The 24,451-nt window shown below is 40.7% G+C and overlaps 1 protein-coding gene across 1 annotated transcript in view; it reads right to left on the bottom strand.

Moving 5' to 3' along the window:
• Positions 1-24,451, bottom strand: part of MYO3B (myosin IIIB) — a 454,205-nt gene that overhangs the window by 243,229 nt on the left and 186,525 nt on the right. The window contains 7 exon segments of the mRNA XM_018066782.1: positions 163-277; positions 610-708; positions 5,421-5,623; positions 6,433-6,516; positions 9,153-9,257; positions 9,732-9,848; positions 10,814-10,910. Coding sequence (XP_017922271.1) covers positions 163-277; positions 610-708; positions 5,421-5,623; positions 6,433-6,516; positions 9,153-9,257; positions 9,732-9,848; positions 10,814-10,910 — 820 coding nt within the window.

Below are 24,451 nucleotides of genomic sequence, written 5' to 3'. Positions count from 1 at the left end.
TGGTCCTTGGGTCACACTTTTAAGTAGCAAAACCTTATAACATGACCAGCACGGCATTTGAAAAGCATGGGCACTGCCCCAAGTTGCAACTTGCAGGTCTTCATTCTCATTGACCCAAGAATATGAACACTTGAGTTTCTTTTTGTCCTGGCAATCACTTACCTTGTCAGTGAATCCTATAATCCTGAAGCAATGCTGAATTGCTTCAAACTGTCTTCTGTAAGACTCCTTGGAAGTTATGTCATGCATCACCCTTCCAGTTTCATCAGCTATGTACCTACAAGGAGTATGACCACACAGAATGAGTACTGACTTGGCAAATGGCATCCCAAATACCAGGGTATCATTGGGCTCTTCTTTGCAAGAGCATTTCCTTACAGTCTAATACTGTGATGAAATAATGGTGTGCATGGCTAAGTAAAATGCCTGCAATTGAGTTTTTAAGCTTTCTAGAAAATGCAGAGGGAAATAAAGTTCCTGCCATCTCATGCGGGCATTTTGGCTAAAGAGACTGTGTGTCTAATTAGGAGAATGGCTCCATTTCCAAGTTTTGTCAGTTGCTAATTATATATTCATTACAAATTAACAACTAAAACCCCTGAAACTTACCTAGGAGGCTTTTCCTCAGGAAGTCGGAACTCAGAAAGTTTCTTTTGGTGATAAAGACCAGCATAAATATAATAAAATATGTGAAAATTTTTCTCCCCTCTGGAAAAAAGTAGGGACGGGACATTGTTAATAACATATTCTGGGCTTCTCTACTTGATGGCTTTTCCCTTCTATGCAAAATATTATTCTGTAGCCAATTTGCATTCATAGGCAATTAATATGCTACATTCCTGTAGAAGGAAATGGCAGAATACTCCAGTATTCTTGCCTGGAAAATCCCACAGACGGAGGAGCTTTGAAGGCTATAGTCCGTAGGGTTGCAAAGAGTCAGACACCGCTGAGCACACAGTACAATATGTTACATCCCAAATACAGAATAGTAATGGGGAGAGGATTAGGACAGCAATTTCCACAGTGTCACACATTTATGTTTATACAGAAGGTTTTAGAGAATGGAACATTTATAGGGCGTAACAGCTCAGGTTACTTACGTTTAGAGATCTTTCTATTCCAGACCAAATAACTGTGCATCTGTGACACACCCATCTTGTTTGAAGTCCATGTTGCATCAGAGACAGTGATATCCAACTTACAAAGATCACCCAAACTCCCTACTTCACTGAAGCCCAAGACAAGAAGCAGCTCACCAGTAGTTCAGCAAGTTAGGGAAGGGCACTGGTCCCAGAACTAAGGTCTCCACTGTCTCTAACTTGTATTATTTCAAATACAGCCCAAAAATGGCATGCATCGTCTACCCAGGCTCGTGGAATGTACCTGTTTTTAGGCCACTCTGGCCAGGGTGGGTGCTGCTGGACTGTGGTCTCTGTGGTCTGTGGACTGCAGTCAGCTTATGATGAGACAAGAAACTGGAAAGTCTGTGTCCAGACATTTTATAGTAAGTGGTATTTCTATGATATCTGAGAGTATGATGATTTTTCTGGTAATACACTTCAATTATATTTTACAAAAATAAAATCACAATTTATCATGAACTATTAAAAAAAAAACCTAGTCTTTCAACAAAGATAGTTTGAAAAGTCCTTCTCTCTATCTTTATTTTCCTTTGGAGGTCAGTCTCTTCTGTTGATGCCCTAGGATTTTCTCAAATCCTCACCTTGGCCAACATAGCTCTGTGGAAAGAAATCTTATCTTCCTTCTACTCCTTGTCCCTGTCTGCGACATGGGCCCCACACTTTTCTTCAGTTTCTCCTGGATATTATCCTGGATATTCTGGCCTTCCTCTACTTGATTATTCTGTCTAAGCTCCCCTGGTACATTCTTATCTCTACCAGCCGTTCCTCACCCCTATTTATTCACTCAACTAATAAACTTACTGAGTGCCGAGTATGGCAGGCACTGCACCAGATGCCCGGGATATGGGACAGAGGATTCCTGCTCTCTGGAGCTTCCTTCTAGTGATGGACAGAGATGAATCAGTATGAAAACTGATGATAAGGACTTTGAAAGAAACAATCAAAGGGCTGAGACAAACAACATTCATGGATGAGGGTCACTTGTGCCCAGTGAAGGGAAGGACTCTCAAAGGAAATAACATGAAAATCAAACTTTAAAGTGTGAGGAAGGAGTGGAAGGAGCTACAGGGAGAAGAGTGAAAGCATTTCAAGGAGACGGAGCAGCACGCACACAAAGGCTCTGAGCATGATATCCATGTAGGGACCAAAAGTCTGCTGGTTGAGAAGCCGGTGGACAGGTGGGCAGGGCCAGCCCACACAGGCCTTATCAGGCTATAATGAAGATTTTGTTGATTATGCAAATAGAATTCTTTGAAGTGTTTTAAACTGTAAATGTGAGACTAGATTGTAAGAAGTTAAGATGGGTGCAAGGAGACCAATTAGGAGGAGTTGGTGAGAGACTCCTACTACATGCCAGAGGAGAGCAGAACCAGAAAGATCAGATGAGCAGGACTTACACAAATCCCACCTCCTTCTCATCCAATGTCTTCAGTCTATTTTACCCACCAGTGCTATCATATTGACTAAAATTAACAGCAATATTAAGTTATGGGTTATTAGGTACCAGTTATTTTATATTTGGCAAAAATCACACATCATCTCATTTAATTATCCAGCCCTGTGAGGTTGGCTTTGAAAGTGAAAGTATTAGCTGCTCAGTCATGTTTGACTCTTTGCAACCCCATGGGCTATAGCCCACCAGGCTCCTCTGTCTATGGAATTTTCCAGACAAGAATACTGGGGCAGGTAGCCATTCCCTTCTCCAGGGGATCTTCCACACCCAGAGATTGAACCTGGGTTTCCTGTATTGAAGGTGGATTCTTAACCATCTGAGCCACAAGAGGTTGGCTTTATTATGTCTTCTTTTGCATATGAGGAAAGTAAGCTATAAGGATAGTTCTATTAATAAGTGACAGAGCTGTGATTAGAACCCTCCTTACATTTTCCTTGTAAAAGACCACTTTAATTTGAACGCAGAAAACTACAATTTCCATTGTCAGAGGTAGTTTCCTAAACTTTAAAATAACCCTACTTTAGAAAGAAAGAAGCAGGGCACCTCATAAAAATTAATCAAGACACCACAGGGAAGCTAAAAATGACTGATCCTATCCTTTCATGCATTTGTTTAATTTTCAAGTCAGTACCTATTTTGTGAAGGAACTGCATGCATCTGATAAAAGAAGATGCTGGGGTTCTGAACCTAAAACAAGTCCTGTGGGTTCCACTTGCACAGCCTCTCTCAGATTCATCGGCTCCCCTGCTTCCCCATCGCCACTGCTACCACCTCAGTTCAGGCTAACAGTCTCTCTCAGGTTGATCTGAAAACAGCCTCCTAGTGGTCCCAGTGTAATAGTACTTCTTGCATCTTCTCCAATCCATTTGCTCCACTGAAGCCAGAGCCATCATCTCATCATAACAAAACCCAAGCTGGGTTTTGTGACTCCCCTTCTTCAAAACATTAAATGGCTTCTTTTTACCTTTAGAATAAGGTTCAGAAGAATTGTCTTTAGAATAAGGTTCCTCAACCTGGCTCCAAAGCCCTGCACGATCCGGCCTCAGTCTTGTCTTTGCTCCTCTCTTCCCCCGCCCCTCCACTCCTGTCCCCATCCCATCTCTTTGGCTGACTTCTAGCGATCCTCAGGGCTCAGATTAAATGTCTCTCACACAGGAAACCCTCTCCTCCTAGGCTAGGCTATTACCCTTTCACCTGTTTTACTTTCAGAGTGCCTTACATTGCTTCCTGGTCCCTACCACAATTGTTATGCATTAAGCTTATTTTTTTTTTTGCTTCATGCCTGTGACCCTTCCTGCGCCTGTCCCTCTCTCATCCCCGATCCACTCCAAGCTCCAAGAATACTAGGACTTTGTCTATTTTGTTTACTCTTGCAAACCCAACAGAGAGCACAACACTAGCATGCAGCAGGAATTCAATAGACAGTAAAGGCGTGAATGGAGCCATGTTCCTGAGGAAGTCTGACGTCCTCTAACAGTAATAATAATAGGAAAAGAGGCTAACTCTCTGATAACATGTACCAACCCAGGCACTTTTAAAAGTTCTTTTACATAAAAAAACTCACTAATTTTCATGGCAAACTCATGAGGTAGGCTCTAGGAGCATCTTCATTTCAGAGATGAGGCTCAGAGAGGTCAGGTGATGAGAGCGTTAATTCTTAGGTAGCTTGACAAGGAGTCAGGGGCCCTTGAGGAGGAGAAAGGGATAAACCTTTTTTCTGTATTGCTTTGTCTTAATCACATAAGACATTTTTTCTTAAACTCTGAGTTATTATGACAACAATCTTTAAGACTAACTTTCTTTAAGCCCTGAGCTAATGATGTCTGGGCTTAATGTCTGTCTGACTTAAAGTCATGTCTGACTCTTTGCGACCCCGTAGACTGTATAGTCCCTGGAATTCTCCAGGCCAGAATACTGGAGTGGATAGCCTTTCCCTTTTCCAGGAAATCTTCCCAACCCAGGGATGAAACCCAGGTCTCCTGCATTGCAGGCAGATTCTTTACCAGCTGAGCCACAAGGGAAGCCTGAGAATACTGGAGTGGGTAGCTTATCCCTTCTCCAGCAGATCTTCCCAACCCAGGAATCGAACCGGGGTCTCCTGCACTGCAGGCAGATTCTTCACCGACTGAGCTATGAAGGCTAAATCTTCTTTGGAGATCATGAATCTGACATCGTTCTCCATAAGCTATCAGTGACATACCCAAGGTCACACAGTAAATGTCAGAGACAGCCTTGAACCAAGAGCAGTCCATGCTATTGACCACGGCTGCTATGCTGCCTTTTTTTTTTTTTTTTTTTGCTGCACCATGCAGCTCGTGGGATCTCAGTTCCCCAACCAGGGATTGAACCCTCAGCAGTGAGAGCCAGAATCCTAACCACCAGACCACTAGGCAAGTTCCTATACTGCTCTTCTTAAAACAAAATAACTTTTCCCTCTCAAACTAGGGGAAACTTAACATGTAGAATATTCTCAGTGTTTTTTGTTTTTTGTTTTTAATAGACAAGCTCAATTTTAAGGGAACTAGTAATTTATAAAAGTAAGTGCATATTGTTAAATTCTACCTGGTATAACCAACTCCAGGGAATGGGCATACCTATCCCAAAGTAATCCCATCCAGCCCTTTCTACTGTGCTTGTAAACGTCTTTTAGGTTAGAAATCACCATTTATCCTTTCCTTAAATAGTTCCTTGCCTTTGGGGAGGCTGAGGGTAGGAATGGGGGTAGGGATACTAAGAACAAAGAACGGAATGTAGCCATAAAAATTCCCAAAGCCTCCTGTCTACACTGCAGCATAAAAACCAGAGTGAGAAAATAGGGTACCTACACCGCCTGTTTTATAACTCTGGATTTTTCAAGGAGATATTCAGAGATTCTTGCTCCCATCACAGCTCCAGTTGGTGTAAACATCATTTCCAGATATTTTCCAAAACGGCTGGAATTGTCATTGATGGCAGTGCATGCATTTCCAAAGGCTTCCACCAGAGAGTTGACTTGCAGAATTTTTTCTCTCAAGGTCTGATTATCTGCCTGTGCCAAACAGAGAACAGTCCAGTGGAGTCTCCAGAAACTTACTCCAGTAGAGCTGCCACACACCCCTCCCAGTAAATAAAAATCACATTTATCTTTTGGGGAAAAACTCCATTTGGGAAATTAGCATCAACCACCAGCACTGTTTGCTCAGATAAGCATCTCCCCAGGTGCGTAAGTATCAGATGAGGCTAGGTTAGGTCAGTTTTTATGACCAGCCATGCTTCTCTTAAAATCCTTGACAGATAAAATGCCTAGAGTTTAGAAAGAATTTTAAATAGATTCCATCACTTTTCTCAGCTATTCATCATAATATTCAATAAACCTCCTCTGTAAAAAATACTTAAATTTGTTCTTAGTCTTACAATACACTGCTTATAAGTAATTGCGAGGCTATTTTTACAGCCATATCTTCAATGTCCATTTCACCAAGCTAAAAATTTCTATTTCCCTCAACTTTTGCTCAAAGATTTCTACTTTCCAGTCCTTTAATCACGTTAGTGACTCCCCCGATCCTGCTCCTAGTGTTTAACCACTTTTACTACTTAATGGCTGTTTGTATTATACTGAGAACAAGAAAAGTTAATTGCCAAATCTAGTAAATTCGTGCTGGCATTATTTTCTTCACTACATGAAAGGAGGAGGACATGCTGACATCTTACAAGGCCTAGCAATCAGGAGGCGAGCATAATAAAGATGGAATGTTTCCATGTACCCCCTAATAAAATCCGGTATTTCCATCATTTTAGAAATATGCAGTTACTCTGGAGGGACTTCAAGCCACAGTACAGAAAGCAGGTCATCATTACCTTTCCCAAGAAAGTCAAATGCTGAACGATCAGGTGGGCACTTTCTGTCTTCCCAGAGCCACTTTCTCCACTGATGACAATGCACTGATACAGAAAATGAAGTGTTGGGGAAGAATTCACAGCACAGTAAACATCCTGTGTGTTCAGCTATGATTTTCATGTAACATCCACCACTGTTCACCTTAACTCTTCCCTGAGCAATACATCTTAGGAATCTTTCCATTTCAGTACATTGAGAGCGTCTTTAACCTTTTTAGTCATTTGTGGCTCCTCTGTACAGATGTGCCATAGTCTATTTAACCAGTCAGAATGGATACTTGAGTTTTTTCCTATGTTCATTATATTTATGCAGGTTCATTTGTAGAATAAATTCCCAGAAATGGGGTTGTTGGACCAAAAGGTAAACACATTCATAAGTTTAATAGATAATACCAAATTGCTTCCCTAAGGACTGTATGAAAGTGCCTATTCTCCTGCAGCATCACCAACTGGGTATGTTGGATTTCTGCTATTCTAATAGGCAAAACACTGGTAGAGTTTTAATTTGCACTTTTATTACGAGTGAGATTGGGCATCTTTTCATAAGTTTAATGTCATTCATATTTTCCTTTTTTGTGTCCAGTCTATATCCTTTGCCTTCCTTTTTTAGTATTATTGGTCTTTCTATCAGTGTTTTCTAGGAGCTCTTTATGTATAAAGGAGATTAGGGGGTGTGGTATAATAAAAAACATATATTGGGTATTTGCCTCTGGTTCTTGACTCTGAGCGCCTAAACTTTTGGACTGTCCTGAATGATAGAAGTGGTGGAGCATTCTTTGTTATTCACAAACAAGTCCCTTTCAAGCAAATATAACTGCTAACCAAGTGGTTCAAGGTGGAGCCCAGGATAGCTTCAGGATGGGGGCTGATCACCAAAAAAGATGTAGGGGGAGGGAACTTTCAGCCTTACCATTCCAACTTCTGGGGAGGGGAAAGGGGCTAGAGACTGATTGAGTCATAAAAACTCTTGAACAACAAGATTCAGAGAGCTTCCAGTGTGAATATGTTGCAGGCCTGGGAGGAGCCTGTGCCTAGAAAATGCATAGACCCTTTGCACCATTTTCTCCTCTGTATCTTGCCCTCAGCATCTCTTCCGTTTGGCTGTTTCTGAGTTGTGTCCTTCATAAAAACCCAGTAAACACAAGTATTTTTCCGAGTTCTGTGAGTCATTCTCGTGAATTATCAAACCTTGGGGGGATTGTGGGAAGCCCTAAATCTGTAGTCAGCCAGGCAGAAGAGCGGGTATCCTAGGCACCCCATTCACAACTGGCATTGAGGTACAGGCAGTCTTGTGGACCGAGCCCCGAGCTTGTGAGGTCTGTGCTAAACCTGGATAGCTAGCATCAGAACTGAATGGAACTGAATTGTTAGACATCTGGTTGGCATCAGGGAATTGCAGAATTTGCTAGTGTTGGTAGAGACACAACATTTGGTGTCAGAAAAAAGATAACACAGTGGGATAACTTTGTAACTTGAAAAACGCATATATCTCCCTTCATTTACTCCTGTCTATGAATGCTGTGGACATTTCACAAATTTCTGGGAAAGGTAATAATTTGGAGAAGCCAAGTTTTTAACCCATAGTTAATCCATGTATTCCATTTTATAAACTGCACTATTAAAATTTCAAGTGTTTCTCAACAAATCCAAAACCAGACTTCACAGGTCTCAGGAAATATATACATTGTGCTTCTCTCATAAAAATTTCTCATGAAATTAGACTGTTTCTATAACAGAATAAACACACAAGGGAAAAAATATTATAAGTAAAGGAAGGGCCAAAGGTTGGATATGCCACCACTGTGAACTGGAGGTCCAGACAGTTAAAATTTATGGGTGAGCTTTGTGTTAATAGCATTGAGTTTAAGATTTGTGCAGTTTTTCCCCAATTCATCACAATTTCTTAGCAGCTAAACAGTGGGTACGTGACCATTATCAGTCTGTGCGCAGTATTTCATACGAAAAGGACTGGACCATGAACTTTCTGAACCCTTCCTAGGAAAGAACTTAATTTCTGTCATTCTCCATCTTGTTTTTATTACAGTCATTACCATGTCATCAGTTTTGTGTTAGCTCTATGTTCTCATATTAGAATTATCTTATTATATTTTAGGGATTCCCTGATAGCTCAGTTGGAAAAGAACATGCCTGCAATGCAGGAGACCCCAGTTCAATATCTGGGTCAGGAAGATCTGTTGGAGAAGGGATAGGCTACCCACTCCAGTACTCTTGGGCTTCCCTTGTGGCTCAGCTGGCAAAGAGTCTGCCTGCAATATGGGACACCTGGGTTCTATTCTTGGGTTGGGAAGATCCCCTGGAGAAGGGAAAGGCTACCTACTCCAGTATTCTAGCCTAGATAATTCCATGGACTCTATAGTCCATGGGGTGGCAAAGAGTTGGACATGACTGAGTGAATTTCACCTTCCTCTATTATATTTTACCAGGGAAAATGAGTGTATTTGAGGAGGATGTCTCACATTTCTTGAAAAGGGTTTCTACATTCTCCTGTTTCTCTAGTTTCTCACTACTCCTGTCCCACTGAGCTACTATTTCATTGCCTATTTCCTTGAGTCAGTATCAGCAACCAGATGGCAAGTTTTTAGGAAAACTCAAGAGCTGCCAAGGAGAACAGAAAACATCCTGCTGTGGGACTTGGTGGGGAAGGACAGTTAAGTTCTCACCTGGTCTTTGCTGAAAGTGACCATGCACTGGTAAGCAGCATCTGCTGATGCAAATATGTGGGGGGGATTTGAGGCACGTTTCACTCCGTGATACAGTCTGGAAAACTGAAAAACATTAATTTAAAGAACTCTTCTAATGTTCCAATACCCTTTGCCCATAAAACCGAGGCTGTGTCACTTTTCAGGGGAATTGCGGCATCAGAGAGGCTGTAGAGCAGAGTCTCTGGAGTCTACAGGCCTGACTTCAAATCCCAGGCTCCATAGCTTGTTCAAGGACACTAACTTCACTGTGTGAAGTCTCCTCATCTGACAAATAGGCTTACTAATAGTACCCACCATGCAGGGTCATGAGAAATATCCAAGGCAACCCAATGCCTGGTATACAGTAAACACTAACTGAATGTTAGCTGTTATCGTTACATCTTAACTTAAAAGTCACCCCCAAAATGTACGAATTTTGTTGCACTGTTATTTTCAGTTTGGGGTATGTCCACCCATGGTATTTTTTCTCCCTTTTCATTTTCCCTTGAGATTTCAAATTTCCTGTTAAGGAGCCACATGCTCAAAAATATTCCTTACCTGTGGAGAGTATATGCTTAGATTCTGGAAGGGGTTTAAGGCAATTAAGATATCTCCAACATATGTGTAAATAAGTAAGTCCACATAACGCTTCTGCAGCTGATGAATAATTGTATCCTAAGAAGAGGATAAATAGTATTGAGAGTAAACATTATTTCTAGTCAAGGGAGAGATATTAAAAATAACAACAAGTGTATTCTTACAAGAATAATTTTCTCCAAAAGATTAAAATAGTCCATTTAAATCATACCTTATTGATTAGGACCCTAATGATCCTAAATGCAGATATTTGCCTTGAAAGAAGAAAAAATTAGGAATATACTAATTAGAAGAATTCAGCCCATTTAGGACTTGCTAAAAAGCACTGACATATCCGACAAGAGTTTTGTTACTATGAAAAAACTGTTTGACTCCATCCAAATGTTCTATTCAGAATTCGATTTAATAGGCCATTCCTATTAATAAAGTACAGATAAACTGTAACTTCATTTTTCAAAGCATTACACTAAAAAATTTATGTGGTGGGAATGTAGAATTGAACACTTTTATATCACACTTTAGTGATTCATACATTGCATTTAAGGGTCCCCAGAGTTAGAAACAGCAGAAGCAGGTCCAATGCAATTAACAGCTCTATTAAACATGCGTATTTTAAATGGGGATTATCACAATTTTCAAATTTGGAATTCAAGCTATATTAGCTGCACTATTTCCCTAAATGAAGCTCTTCTTTACGAAGAACAAACAACTGTTTTAATTTAAGGGTTAAATTGCACGGTTCTATAAACAGAAAATAATTTCAGCTGATATAAAAACATCTTTCAAGCCTGCAATATAAAAGCCTTCACGGGAAAACTCCAAATCCTTTTCTCTTCATCATTTAGGACATTTAGGGGACTATAATGAACACAGCACAACACAGGATCATAGTCACAGCAGCCAAACATCCTTGAGTTTCACCCCAGGGCTACACAAACAAAGTCTCAAGTGACCTTAGGAGAACATGGTCTACAACAGAAAGATCAGACCAGTCTTGTGAAACAAAAGTCCTTGGTGAAAACTGCCTATTAAATATTTAGTACCTCATCCAGGACCTCCATATTGACCAAGTCATCCTCAAGGCAGTATTTTTCAGCATCTTCCACATGATAGGGTCTTTTGGTGTGCATCCTTTCATGCCTAGAGTTTATCCAGAGAATATTAGTACAAAGGCAGTAAAAAATATATCAGAAACTAGGCCACAAGAACAATTCAGCCACTGTCTCATCACACAACACGTTCAGAGACTTCAGAGAAGGGACAGGAAGAGCAAGCCTAGGCCAGGCCCCCGGCCCTCTCTCATCACTGCAGAAATTCCAGGGGAAAGGGGTGCTCCAGCATCCAAGCCTTCCGCTGCCGTGAGGAGCACTGCCAAATGGGCCCATATAATACTCATATCTGCTTTTCTTAAATGCCAACCACAGTACTTCCTCACATTATTTTCTGTTCAGCATCAGCCACATAATTCTCGTTAAGGTACTTCCCTTGAGGTTCCCTCTTGCTTCTACCAGCACCACTCCCCGTTTTCTGGGGAATTTTTAAAGCTACAAAAAACTTTAGAGAATAACATAGCAAATACCAATGATAAAGAAACACTCATATTTTGTTTGTTTTAAATCCCTCTGTGACCCACTCCACTTTCCTCAGTTCAGTTCAGTCACTCAGTCGTGTCTGACTCTTTGCGACCCCATGGACTGCAGCATACCAGGCCTCCCCGTCCATCACCAACTCCTGGAGTTTATTCAAAATCATGTCCATTGAGTCAGTGACGCCATCCAACCATCTTATCCTCTGTAGTCTCCTCCTCCTGCCTTCAATCTTTCTCAGCATCAGGGTCTTTTCAAATGAGTCAGTTCTATGCTTTAGGTGGCCAAAGGACTGGAGTTTCAGCTTCAGCATCAGTCCTTCCCATGAATACTCAGGACTGATTTCCTTTAGGATGGACTCGTTGGATCTCCTTGCAGTGCAAGGGACTCTCAAGAGTCTTCTCCAACACCACAGTTCAAAAGCATCAATTCTTCAGCGCTCAGCTTTCTTTATAGTCCAACTCTCACATCCATACATGACTACCGGAAAAACCATAGCTTTGACTAGACAGACCTTTGTTGGCAAAGTAATGTCTCTGCTTTTTAGTATGCTGTCTAGGTTGGTAATAGCTTTTCTTCTAAGGAGAAAGCATCTTTTAATTTCAAGACTGCAGTCACCATCTGCAGTGATCTTGGAGCCCAAAAAAATAAAGTCTCTCACTGTTTCCACTGTTTCCTCATCTATTTTCCATGAAGTGATGGGACCAGATGCCATGATCTTAGTTTTCTCAGTGTTCAGTTTTAAGCCAACTTTTTCATTCTCATCTTTCACTTTCATCAAGAGACTCTCTAGTTCTTCTTCGCTTTCTGCCAGAAGGGTCGTGTCATCTGCATATCTGAGGTTATTGATATTTCTCCTGGCAATCTTGATTCCAGCTTGCGCTTCATCTAGCCCAGCATTTCTCATGATGTACTCTGCATAGAAGTTAAATAAGCAGGGTGACAATCTACAGCCCTGACATACTCCTTTCCTGATTTGGAACCAGTCTGTTATTCCATGTCCAGTTCTAACTGTTGCTTCTTGACCTCCATGCCGATTTCTCAGGAGGTAGATCAGGTGGTCTGGTATTTCCATCTCTAAGAATTTTCCACAGTTTGTTGTGATCCACACAGTCAAAGGCTTTGGCATAGTCAATAAAGCAGAAGTATATATTTTTCTGGAACTCTCTTGCTTTTTCAATGATCCAGAGGATGTTGGCAATTTGATCTCTGGTTCCTCCGCCTTTTCTAAATGCAGCTTGAACATCTGCAAGTTCATGGTTCGTGTACTGTTGAAGCCTGGCTTGGAGAATTATGAGCATTACTTTGCTATCATGTGAGATGAATGCAATTGTGCGGTAGTATGGGCATTCTTTGGCATTGCCTTTCTTTAGGATTGGAGTGAAAACTGACCTTTTCCAGTCCTGTGGCCACTGCTGAGTTTTCCAAATTTGCTGTCATATTGAGTGCATCCCCTTTCCTGAATGACCAGTATTTGGTGGGTATTCTTCGTGTCTATTTAAAAATACTGGTCATATACTGATATTTACTTATGAACAACACAGAGATTTTATATATTTAATTGTAAAAATGATATCATACTGTTGGTTTCATTCTTCAAATTTCCTTTTTTTCCATTCAATATCACGATCCCCCTCACCTCCCTCTATATACATCTTGAGAAAAAGAGAGCGAGAGAGAACTGTGATGATAGTGGGTATAAAAGGTAATAGGGATAGACAGACACACATACATAGAGACAGAGAGACACAAGTAACAATGGGGAGAGAGAGAGAGAAAGAGAGTGAGTGACCAAGTATCACTTTAATCATTGGGTAACTATTAACCAATGATTTTTGGTACTGAAAGTAAAATATTAATACTACCTTTCTTACAGAAAGTACTATTTGTTTTTTATTTTAACTATTGTGATTCTCTTTCCATTTGAGATTTGCAAACTGAATTCTCATGTTACTGTCTTCCATATACAATATCTTATTCAGGGCCTTATATTTACCATTTCTTCATATACATTAAATACTACTGAAATGTAGTGATTGTGTATTTATACTGTATCTTTAGAAAATGAAAACCTAAAAAGGTCCTTCTAGTCAAGGCTATGGTTTCTCCAGTGGTCATGTATGGATGTGAGAGTTGGGCTGTGAAGAAAGCTGAGTGCCGAAGAATTGATGCTTTTGAACTGTGGTGTTGGAGAAGACTCTTGAGAGTCCCTTGCACTGCAAGGAGATCCAACCAATCCATTTTAAAGGAGATCAGTCCTGGGTGTTCTTTGGAAGGAATGATGCTAAAGCTGAAACTCCAATACTTTGGCCACCTCATACGAAGAGTTGACTCACTGGAAAAGACTCTGATGCTGGGAGGGATTGGGGGCAGGAGGAGAAGGGGATGACAGAGGATGAGATGGCTGGATGGCATCACCAACTCGATGGACATGAGTTTGGGTGAACTCTGGGAGTTGGTGATGGACAGGGAGGCCTGCTGCTGCTGCTGCTGCTGCTAAGTCACTTCAGTCGTGTCCAACTCTGTGCGACCCCATAGATGGCAGCCCACCAGGCTCCCCCGTCCCTGGGATTCTTCAGGCAAGAACACTGGAGCGGGTTGCCATTTCCTTCCCCAATGCATAAAAGTGAAATGTGAAAGTGAAGTTGCTCAGTCGTGTCCGACTCTTCGTGACCCCACGGATGGCAGCCCACCGGGCTCCTCCATCCATGGGATTTGCCAGGCAAGAGTACTGGAGTGGGGTGCCATTGCCATCTCCGAGGCCTGGCGTGCTGCAATTCATGGGGTCAAAAAGAGTTGGACACGAGTGAGTGACTGAACTGAATATTACATCATATAAATATGGACCAATTTCTCTACCCAGTCTTATATTGATCAGCATTTAGGCTGATTCCAGCTTTTTGCAATTATAAACAAAACAGCACTCAGTTATCTTTATCTGCATCCCCTTGCATTTATTTGTGAGATTTTCTCTAGGGGCTGTTGTTCCCCAGGCATTTAAAAACTTCCTGCCTATTAAATTAAAAGTTACTTCCTGATCCCTATTATTGATAGATTTGAAGAAGGAATATTTTAAGCATGGTATTAGTCATCTCTAGTATTAGAACCAATTTTGCTGCTAATTCATATAAAGCTCCAAAGTGGATGAAACTTAATTTTACTTAATAAAACCAAATTTATAACCTAAGCATTTAAAAATTGTTATTAAACAGAACAGTTTATTCATCTCTATTCTATCACATTAGTGATATGAAAGAAAAATTAGTTTGGAAAACAGCTTTTTATAGTAACTCAGAGCTGCTTCTATCTAGCCACTTTGCTAAATAAAAAAGCAAGAAGGCCCATATTTCTGGCCAAATCCTCTTCACATTAAACCCAATCAGTTTTTTCCCTTAAAGTTCATCATAAAACCAAATACTGTAACATATTTTTAGTAAACTGATTAAATTCTCATCATGTTAAATTCAGCTAGTTTACCTCCTTCCTAAATTTATAGCTTGCAATCATATGAAATAGGTTATGTTAGAGTTTATTTCAAGCATCTTTTAACAAAGAAAGTCAGGAATTTAATAACAAAGAAAGTCAGCCCTGCTTCCAGAATAAGGACTCTCCATTCTCTCCCCGTACTAAATGCAAGTAAATATGTTGGGCACAATGCGTGGTATTCTGAGAGGTACATGGTAACAGGCTGACTGAGGGAATCAGAATTCAAAATATCAGTGAATAAAATGCCAAGTTTCCTAGGAATTTTTTTTCTTCCTGTAACTCCTGACCTGAACTTGAAGTCAGCCTGATCTGCATACAGGGATGTCAGTCTTCACACTGTGTGGCATTTTTATAACCAACTAATAATGGAAGCACTGACAAACCTCAGTCGCAGTATCACAAATAAATAAACTCTACTACAAAGTCCTGACTTTAGCTATGAACATGTACAACGCAATATTGAAGGACTGAAACTATTATCTTCTGAACTCGTAGAGTTAATCTATACGCCAATCTATCTGTCTCACAGATTTAACCTCCAGGAATTATGCAGATGCTATCTGCAAATATGAGCTTGATTCTCATAAAATCTCCAGGAATATTTTATAAACAACAAAAAACTTTTAAAAGATTTAACCTGCTGTCATTAGCAATGTATGACCTTTTCTCATGTGTATAAGCAATTAACTTTCCTAGAATTATTTGCTCCCAAAATTGAAACTAGCAATCTAGAAGTTGATGTAGATGCAAGGTATTTCCACTCTGATAAAGGCCAGTTCATTTTCTCAACCAGGGGGAAAAACATATGCCAGCCCTATCTCTATCTTCCTCAACTAGTGTTCCTCTGAAACTGCTACCTGCTTCATTTTCCTGCTTTGGATACAGGAAAGGTTTGGAGAGAATAAAGAGAAAAAATTATTTACTCCAATTTTTATAGTTTAAAATTGACATTATCCTAGATTACTTATTTATTCAAAGTGTTACACAGTTTTATATTTATGCATTTTTAGTTGAAATTATTCAAAATAAACTTGGTTTAATTTTTTTTACAGTTTTCTTGAGTTAAATAATTTGTTGTCACTGGTTAACAGATGACACCATTCATATGGCAGAAAACAAAGAAAACTAAAGAGCCTCTTGATGAAAGTGAAAGATGAGAGTGAAAACGTTGGCTTAAAACTCAACATTCAGAAAACGAAGATCATGGCATCCGGTCCCATCACTTCATGGCAAACAGATGGAAAAACAGTGGAAACAGAGACAGACTATTTTGGGGGGCTCCAAAATGACTGCAGATGGTGACTGCAGCCATGAAATTAAAAGATGCTTGCTCCTTGGAAGAAAACCTATGACCAACCAAGACAGCATACTAAAAAGCAGAGATATTACTTTGCCAACAAAGGTCTGTCTAGTCAAAGCTATGGTTTTTCCAGTAGTCATGTATGGATGTGAGAGTTGGACTATAAAGAAAGCTGAGCGCTGAAGAATTGATGCTTTTGAACTGTGGTGTTGGAGAAGACTCTTGAGAGTCCCTTGCACTGCAAGGAGATCCAACGAGTCCATCCTAAAGGAAATCAATCCTGGATATTCATTGGAAGGACTGATGCTGAAGCTGAAACTCCAGTCCTTTGGCCACCTGAAGCATAGAACTGACTCATTTGAAAAGACCCTGATGCTGGGAAAGATTGAAGGTGGGAGGAGGAGACTATAGAGGATGAGATGGCTTGATGGCATCACCAACTCAATGGACATGAGTCTGAGTAAACTCTAGGAGTTGGCAATGGACAGGGAAGCCTGGAGTGCTGCAGTCCATGGGGTCACAAAGAGTTGGACACAACTGAGCAACTGAACTGAACTGTCAACTTAAAATTTCCTTTAAATTCACATGCTCCACCTAGTGCCATACTTGAGAATAGCATCTACTATCAGTTGTTGAACACTTCCTTATTTAATGTGAAAATTACAGATTTCCAACTGTATCCAACTCTGGATCTAGTATTCCAAAGCTTACTGGAATGGAGAGATAGATAAATGGTGGATAAAGTAAACAAATGGCTTCCCTGGTGGCTCAGATGGTAAAGCATCTGCCTGCAATGCGGGAGACCTGGGTTCCATCCCTGGGTCCCGAAGATTCCCCTGGAGAAGGAAATGGCAACCCACTCCAGTACTTTTGCCTGGAAAATTCCATGGATGGAGGAGCCCAGTAAGCCACAGTCCATGGGATTTCAAAGAGTCGAACACGACTGAGCAACTTCACTAAAGTAAGCAAAAAGTATTCTATTAAACTAAGAGTTATGGTAGGGAATTACAGTTTTGATGATTTAGAAGACATTTTCAAAATTCAGTTTTTTGCCAGATTTTCTGTTAGTTTTTACGAAGCCCTAAGCACATTGTCTGCCACGCCTGGATTTCCAGATAAATGGAGTTTAGGGGTTAAAGCTTACAGAAGATGAGACTCAAAGCTCTGGTTTAGGCTGGTTCTCAGAGTTTGTGTTTCGTGTGGTAGTGGGGGAGGTAGTGGTAAGTAGGGTTGACCTAAGGGTTCAGGGTTCAGGAAAAGAAGAAACTGGTATCTGAGTCCCCAAATCAAGTAATGTGGGAATGAGCGAAAGTCTGAAACATCAAGCCTAATGAAATAATCACTGGATCTGAAGAGCGGGTGAGACAGAGCTAGAGGTGGAGGCTAGGAGCTCCTCTAAAACAAGAGTGGACACAGATGGGACATAGGATGGAGGGATTTTTTGGAATGCCTTAGGTCCAGCTCAGGAGGAGGAAAGGAGCTGTAGAGGGTATGAAGCTGACTCAGACACTGAGAGAATAAACCCTGGAGTGCTGTTGCCATCACTATAATTTAATCTCTATATCTGTATTAGGTTAAAACCATTTCTGTGCGTTCTCTTTAATATCTCATCACTGACCTGTAGACTTCTTTATTTGAGCTGTTGGCCCTATGAATAATATTGATAACATAACATATATTATGTCCAAAAGTGACTATTTAAACCCTTAGCCTGTTCCCGTGCATCAACTCTGTGGAAGCAGTAACTTCAATGTAGGTAGGTCTAACCGGGCTGCAAGAGCTTCACATAGGTGTGGCAGGATACATCCTTCCCTCCACCCCAACTATGTAAAAACACAAAGCGATAGAAGGAAGGCCTCTAAATTATAACTGAAGAGTAGGAAGTAAACAAAATCTTTTAGCCTAATAATGACAAGGGAATGTGCTAATTAGAGGTTAAACTCTGCAGTGAAAAATGCCTGACTGTCTTTTAGACAGCTGTCCTGTGGCAGAAGGACCACTGGGAAGGCCACCTCTATCTCCACCCCTCCACACTCAGGATCAGAGCCCTACCCTCCATCCCAGAGAGGAACCAGTAGAAGCGAAAAATGACTAACCCACTTATCAGACTCCAGATAAGTAAGTAAAATCTGTTGGGGATGGACAAGAAAATGAGTAAGGGAGAGGCTTGGACTCAAAGGTGGTGGTCCTCAAGAGTCTAAGACCAAGATTCTGTGGCTATATGCAAAGCATAGGGACATGCTGAAAATTTGGATACATTTAGAGAAAACTTTCCTTTATCATCACATTCAGTGGCTCTCATATAGTAAGGAAAATGTTACTCAAAGTGGGGATAGAGTACTATTATTAGTAATGTTGACTATTTCTTCCAAGTCATTATTTCCATTTCAGTATATCTCCTGATAACAGGATGGATGAAAGAAACTTTTGACTATAATTATTTAATCATGGACCTAGCATGAGAAAAGTAATGGCAGACCATCTAGGTGTACCATTATTTTTTGGTACACCTAGAGGGCATGGTAACCCACTCCAGTATTCTTGCCTGGAGAATCCCCATGGAGAGAGGAACCTGGCGGGCTAGAGTCCATGGGGTCACAAAGAGTCGAAAATGACTGAGTGACTAAGCACATCTAGGTGTAACTTCATCCTGTTGTTTAGTTGCTAAGTTGTGTCTAACTCTTTTGTGACTCAACAGGAAACAGGAGATGGCAAGAGTGAGCATTGACATTTTAGGAATCGGTGAACTAAAATGGACAGGAATGGGTGACTTTAACTCAGATGACCATTATATCTACTACTGTGGGCAGGAATCCCTTAGAGGAAATGGAGTAGCTATTATAGCAAAAAAAAAAAAAAAAAGAGTTGGATGCAGTACTTGGATGCAATCTCAAAAATGACAAAATGATCTCTGTTTGTTTCCAAGGCAAATCATTCAATATCACAGTAATCCAAGTCTATGCCCCGACCAGTAATGATGAAGAAGCTGAAGTTGAACAGTTCTATGAAGACTGACGATTTAGAACTAACAGCCAAAAGAGATGCCTTTATCATCATAGGGGACTGGAATGCAAAAGTAGGAAGTCGAGACAGCTGGAGTAATGGGCAAATTTGGCCTTGGAGTACAGAATGAAGCAAGGCAAAGGCTAATAGAGTTTTGCCAAGAGAAAGCACTGATCATAGCAAACACTCTCTTCCAACAACACAAGAGAAGACTCCCATACATGGACATCACCAGATGGTCAATACCAAAACCAGATTGTTTGTATTCTTTGCAGCCAAAGATGGAGAAGTTCTATACAGGCAGCAAAAACAAGACCAGGAGCTGAGTGTAGCACAGGCCATGAATTCCTTATCGCCAAATTCAGACTTAAGTTGAAGAAAGTAGGGAAAACCACTAGACCATTCAGGTATGACCTAAATCAAATCCCTTATGATTATACAGTAGAAGTGACAAATAGATTCAAGGGATTAGATCTGATAGACAGAGTGCCTGAAGAAATATGAACAGAGGTTCATGACATTGTACAGGAGACAGGGATCAAGACCATCCCTAAGAAAAAGAAATGCAAAAAGGCAAAATGGTTGTCTGAGGAGGCCTTACAAATAGCTGTGAATAGAAGAGAAGTGAAAGGCAAAGGAGAAAAGGAAAGATATAGCCACTTGAATGTAGAGTTCCAAAGAATAGCAAGGAGAGATAAGAAAGCCTTCCTCAGCAATCAATGCAAAGAAATAGAGTAAAACAATAGAATGGGACAGTCTAGAGATCTCTTCAAGAAAATTAGAGATACAAAGGGAATATTTCATGCAAAGATGGGCTTGATAAAGGACAGAAATGGTATGGACCTAACAGAAGCAGAAGATATTAAGAAGACGTGGCAAGAATACACAGAAGAACTATACAAAAAAGATCTTCATGACCCAGATAATCACGATAGTGTGATCACCAAGCTAGAGTCAGACATCCTGGAATGCAAAGTCAAGTGGGCCTTAGGAAGCATCACTACAAACAAAGCTAGTGGAGGTGATGGAATTCCAGTTGACCTGTTTCAACTCCTGAAAGATGATGCTGTGAAAGTGCTGCACTCAATATGCCAGCAAATTTGGAAAACTCAGCAGTGGCCACAGGACTGGAAAAGGTCAGTTTTCATTCCAATCCTAAAGAAAGGCAATGCCAAAGAATGCCCAAACTACTGCACAATTGCATTCATCTCACACACTAGTAAAATAATGCTCAAAATTCTCTAAGCCAGGCTTCAACAGTATGTGAACTGCAAACTTCCAGATGTTCAAGCTGGATTTAGAAAAGGCAGAGGAACCAGAGATCAAATTGCCAACATCAATTGCATCATCAAAAAAGCAAGATACTTCCAGAAAAACATGTATTTCTGTTTTATTGACTATGTCAAAGCCTTTGATTGTGAAGACCACAACAAACTCTGGAAAATTCTGAAAGAGGTGGGAATACCAGGCCACCTGACCTGCCTCTTGAGAAACCTGTATGCAGGTCAGGAAGCAACAGTTGAAACTGGACATGAAACAACAGACTGGTTCCAAACAGAAAAAGGAGTATGTCAAGGCTGTATATTGTCACCCTGCTTATTTAATTTTTATGCAGAGTACATCATAAGAAATGCTGGGCTGGATGAAGCACAATCTGGAATCAAGATTGCCAAGAGAAATATCAATAACCTCAGATATGCAGAGGACACCACCCTTATGGCAAAAAGTGAAGAAGAACTAAAGAGTCTCTTGATGAAAGTGAAAGGAGAGAGTGAAAAAGTTGGCTTAAAACTGAACTTTCAGGTAATGATAACCCTGTATGCGAGAGAACAAAAGAGACACAGATGTATAGAACAGTCTTTCGGACTCTGTGGGAGAGGGAGAGGGTAGGATGATTTGGGAGAATGGCACTGAAACATGTATAATATCATATTAGAAATTAATTGCCAGTCCAGGTTTGATGCAGGATACAGGATGCTTGGGGCTGGTGCACTGGGATGAATCAGAGGGATGGTACAGGGAGGGACGTGGTGGTGGGGGTGTTCAGGATGGGGAACACGTGTACACTCGTGGCAGATTCATACTGAAGTATGGCAAAACCAATACAATTAAAAAAAAACAAAAGTGAACTTTCAGAAAACTAAGATCATGGCATCCAGTCCCATCACTTCATGGCAAATAGATGAGGAAACAGTGAGAGACTTTATTTTTGGGGGCTCCCAAATCACTGCAGATGGTGACTGCAGTCTTGAAATTAAAAGATGTTTGCTCCTTGGAAGAAAACCTATGACCAACCTAGACAGCATACTGAAAAACAGAGACATTACTTTGCCAACAAAGGTCCATCTAGTCAAAGCTATGGTTTTTCCAGTAGTCATGTATGGATGTGAGAGTTGGACCATAAAAATAGCTGAGCACCAAAGAACTGATGCTTTTGAACTGTGGTGTTGGAGAAGACTCTTGAGAGTCCCTTGGACAGCAAGGAGATCCAACCAGTCCATCCTAAAGGAAATCAGTCCTGAATATTCATTGGAGGGACTGATGCTGAAGCTGAAACTCCAATCCTTTGGCCACCTGATGGTTAGAAATGACTCATTTGAAAAGACCCTGATGCTAGGAATGATTAAAGGCAGGAGAAGAAGGGGATGACAGAGGATGGGATGGCTGAATGGCATTACCGACTCAATGGACATGAGTTTGAATAAACTCCAGGAGTTGGTGATGGACAGGGAGGCCTGGTGTGCTGCAGTTCACGGGATAGCAAAGAGTCAGACACGACTGAGCAAGTGAACTGAGCTGAACTGGACTACAGCCCACCATGGTCCTCTGTCCACCTAATTTCCCAAGCAAGAGTACTGGAGTGAGTCGTCATTTCCTTCTCCAGAGGATATTCCTGGCCCAGGGATGGAATCCGAGTCTCCTGCCTGGCAGGTGGATTCTTTATCACTGAGTCATCTGGGAAGCCCAATACCATCCTACTGAGAGCCAAATATGAAAGAAGTTACCACCTAGATAACTCTAAGTACATTAGTTGTATCTCGACCTGAAATTTAAGCTTATATGTATCAAATAAACATTATAATACACAGATTAAAAAATACAAGAATTAGTTGGGTGGAAATTTATAAAGTATCACCTCATTTTTTCATTTGAACATACTTTTGACCATAATTCCAACAAATCAGCATCTTATTAATTATATTAAATGAATTTGACATAGCTACCTTCTCCAGGCAGTAAGAATCAGTGACAGCCACAGAAAATTAAATATCAATTCACTTAGTTATAGACAGACGGATAGAGACAGATACACTGTCAGTCGTGTCTGACTCTTTGCGACCCCATGGACTGCATCATGGCAGGCATCCCTGTCCTTCACCATCTCCCAAAGCTTGCTCAAACTCATGTCCATTGAGTTGGTGATGCCATCCAACCATCTCATCCTCCGTTGTGTCCTTCTCTTCCTGCCTTCAATCTTTTCCACCATCAGGGTCTTTTCTAATAAGTTGGCTCTTCACGTCAGGTGGAAAAGTATTGGAGCTTCAGTATCAGTCCTTCCAATGAATATTCAGGATTGATTTCCTTTAGGATTGACTTGTTTGATCTCCTTGCAGTCCAAGGGAGTCTCAAGAGTCACAGTTCAAAAGCATCAGTTCTTTGGTGCTCAGCCTTCTTTATGGTATGGATTTGCTTCTTTTCTGTTAGGAAAATCCTTAACCTTCTATATGTCAATCATCTTCAGCACTTGATAAAGTAATCATTCAAAATTTGTGATTTACACAGGAGTCCAAGAAACCAATAGTGTATATGTATATGTGTGTGTGTGTGTATATTGGGGCGTTACCTGTTTACAGGTAAAAGAGGAAGCGAGTGAGTAAGACTTACTGGGAAAAGCTCAGCAGTTAAGCAGTGAAGTAAATATCTGTTTTTAAAGGTCATTGCTGCTGTTTGAAAAGAAATCAGAAAAGCTGAGGTCAGTGTTTTAATAATTGTTTTAAAGCCTTAGGCAAATTGCAAGGGTATAATCAAAATCCATTAAACAGAGCAGGAAACAAACAGCAACTTAATTGCTCTACCAAGTAATACTTGGTAGTAGACCCTTGGCATTTGAGGGTTTAACATTTGTGGTTTCAGCTAATCCCAAACCACCCACTGGGAAAGGAACAACATGCTGGATTTTGCAATTTTCCTGAGGCTACAAGTTGAATCCACAATGGGAGGTTGGGAGGTAGGAGAGGGTCAGGACACAGCACAGCCAACCATTGCTTTTCCTGCTTCCACACCCACTGCAGACCGTGGTTTCTACTCTTCTCCCACTAACTCTTGTGAAGGGTTTTTTTTTTTTTTTAATTCATGTCTTCTCTAACTTTGATAGTAACAGGACACACCAGATGATACTGATGAATTCAGGGATTTCCAAAAGTGATTTGGGGAAAAAGTCCTTTTGAAAGTCAAAGAAATGGGAGCTGATGTAAAGGAAATGGCCAAATTGTTTCACAGCATCCCTGACAGGTTAAGTAAAAATGTAGTTTTAAACTGCTGTTCATGGAGTATCAGGGTTATCTAACCTCCTTCAAGACAGAGTCAGCTTTGGATACATACCCTCTCTACTGTTCCTGAATTCAACATATGCTACAGCAAAATTATAAATTACTGGAAAAACTTAAATTTAACAGTTTCACTCATTTAATTAGCATCAAGAATTGGTATCAAATCTCAGATAGTACAACATAATGCAAAAAGGGAATGGATCAGTCTAGCTGTCCCCCCAAACTGTACCATTCAGAAGAGAATGCTTAGACCAGGAGAGAGCACCTGGGACTACACCATTTAAGCCCTTTTTTGATTCTGTGAATGAAAAATACCTCCTGCCTTATCAGTGAACAAAGGATGTTGCAGCCATCAAGCCATCTCACTGATGGTGAGCTCTGAGGGAATTCAGGAATGGAAACTGGATGCCTGATGCCCACCATTTAGCAGTCAACTGCTCCAGCCACCCTGAATGGTGCACCCCGAGGAGACACAGGATGGGAAAGCACAGGATGCTGGCCCCAGATAGCTAAGGTGCATATCAAAGGAATGATTCCAGGGAGCCCACAGTCTTGTATCTTCTCATACATAGAGAGGCACTAAATTCCTTAACTTGAGATATCTGGTTTTCTTTAATTAACTATAATCTTTGGATGTTCTGACCATTTGGTCTTCATTGCAAAAAAGAGAAAAACTTCTACATATCCTGGATCCCCACCTTGCCTCTTTGGAGCAGTTCCCCAGAGTTATCTGAGATGTTGTGTCCCAGTCTTAAG

The sequence above is a fragment of the Capra hircus genome, chromosome 2, assembly GCF_001704415.2.
Source record: "Capra hircus breed San Clemente chromosome 2, ASM170441v1, whole genome shotgun sequence".
In the NCBI taxonomy this organism is placed as follows: Eukaryota; Metazoa; Chordata; class Mammalia; order Artiodactyla; family Bovidae; genus Capra; species Capra hircus.
This window is presented reverse-complemented; position numbering and strand designations above follow the sequence as displayed.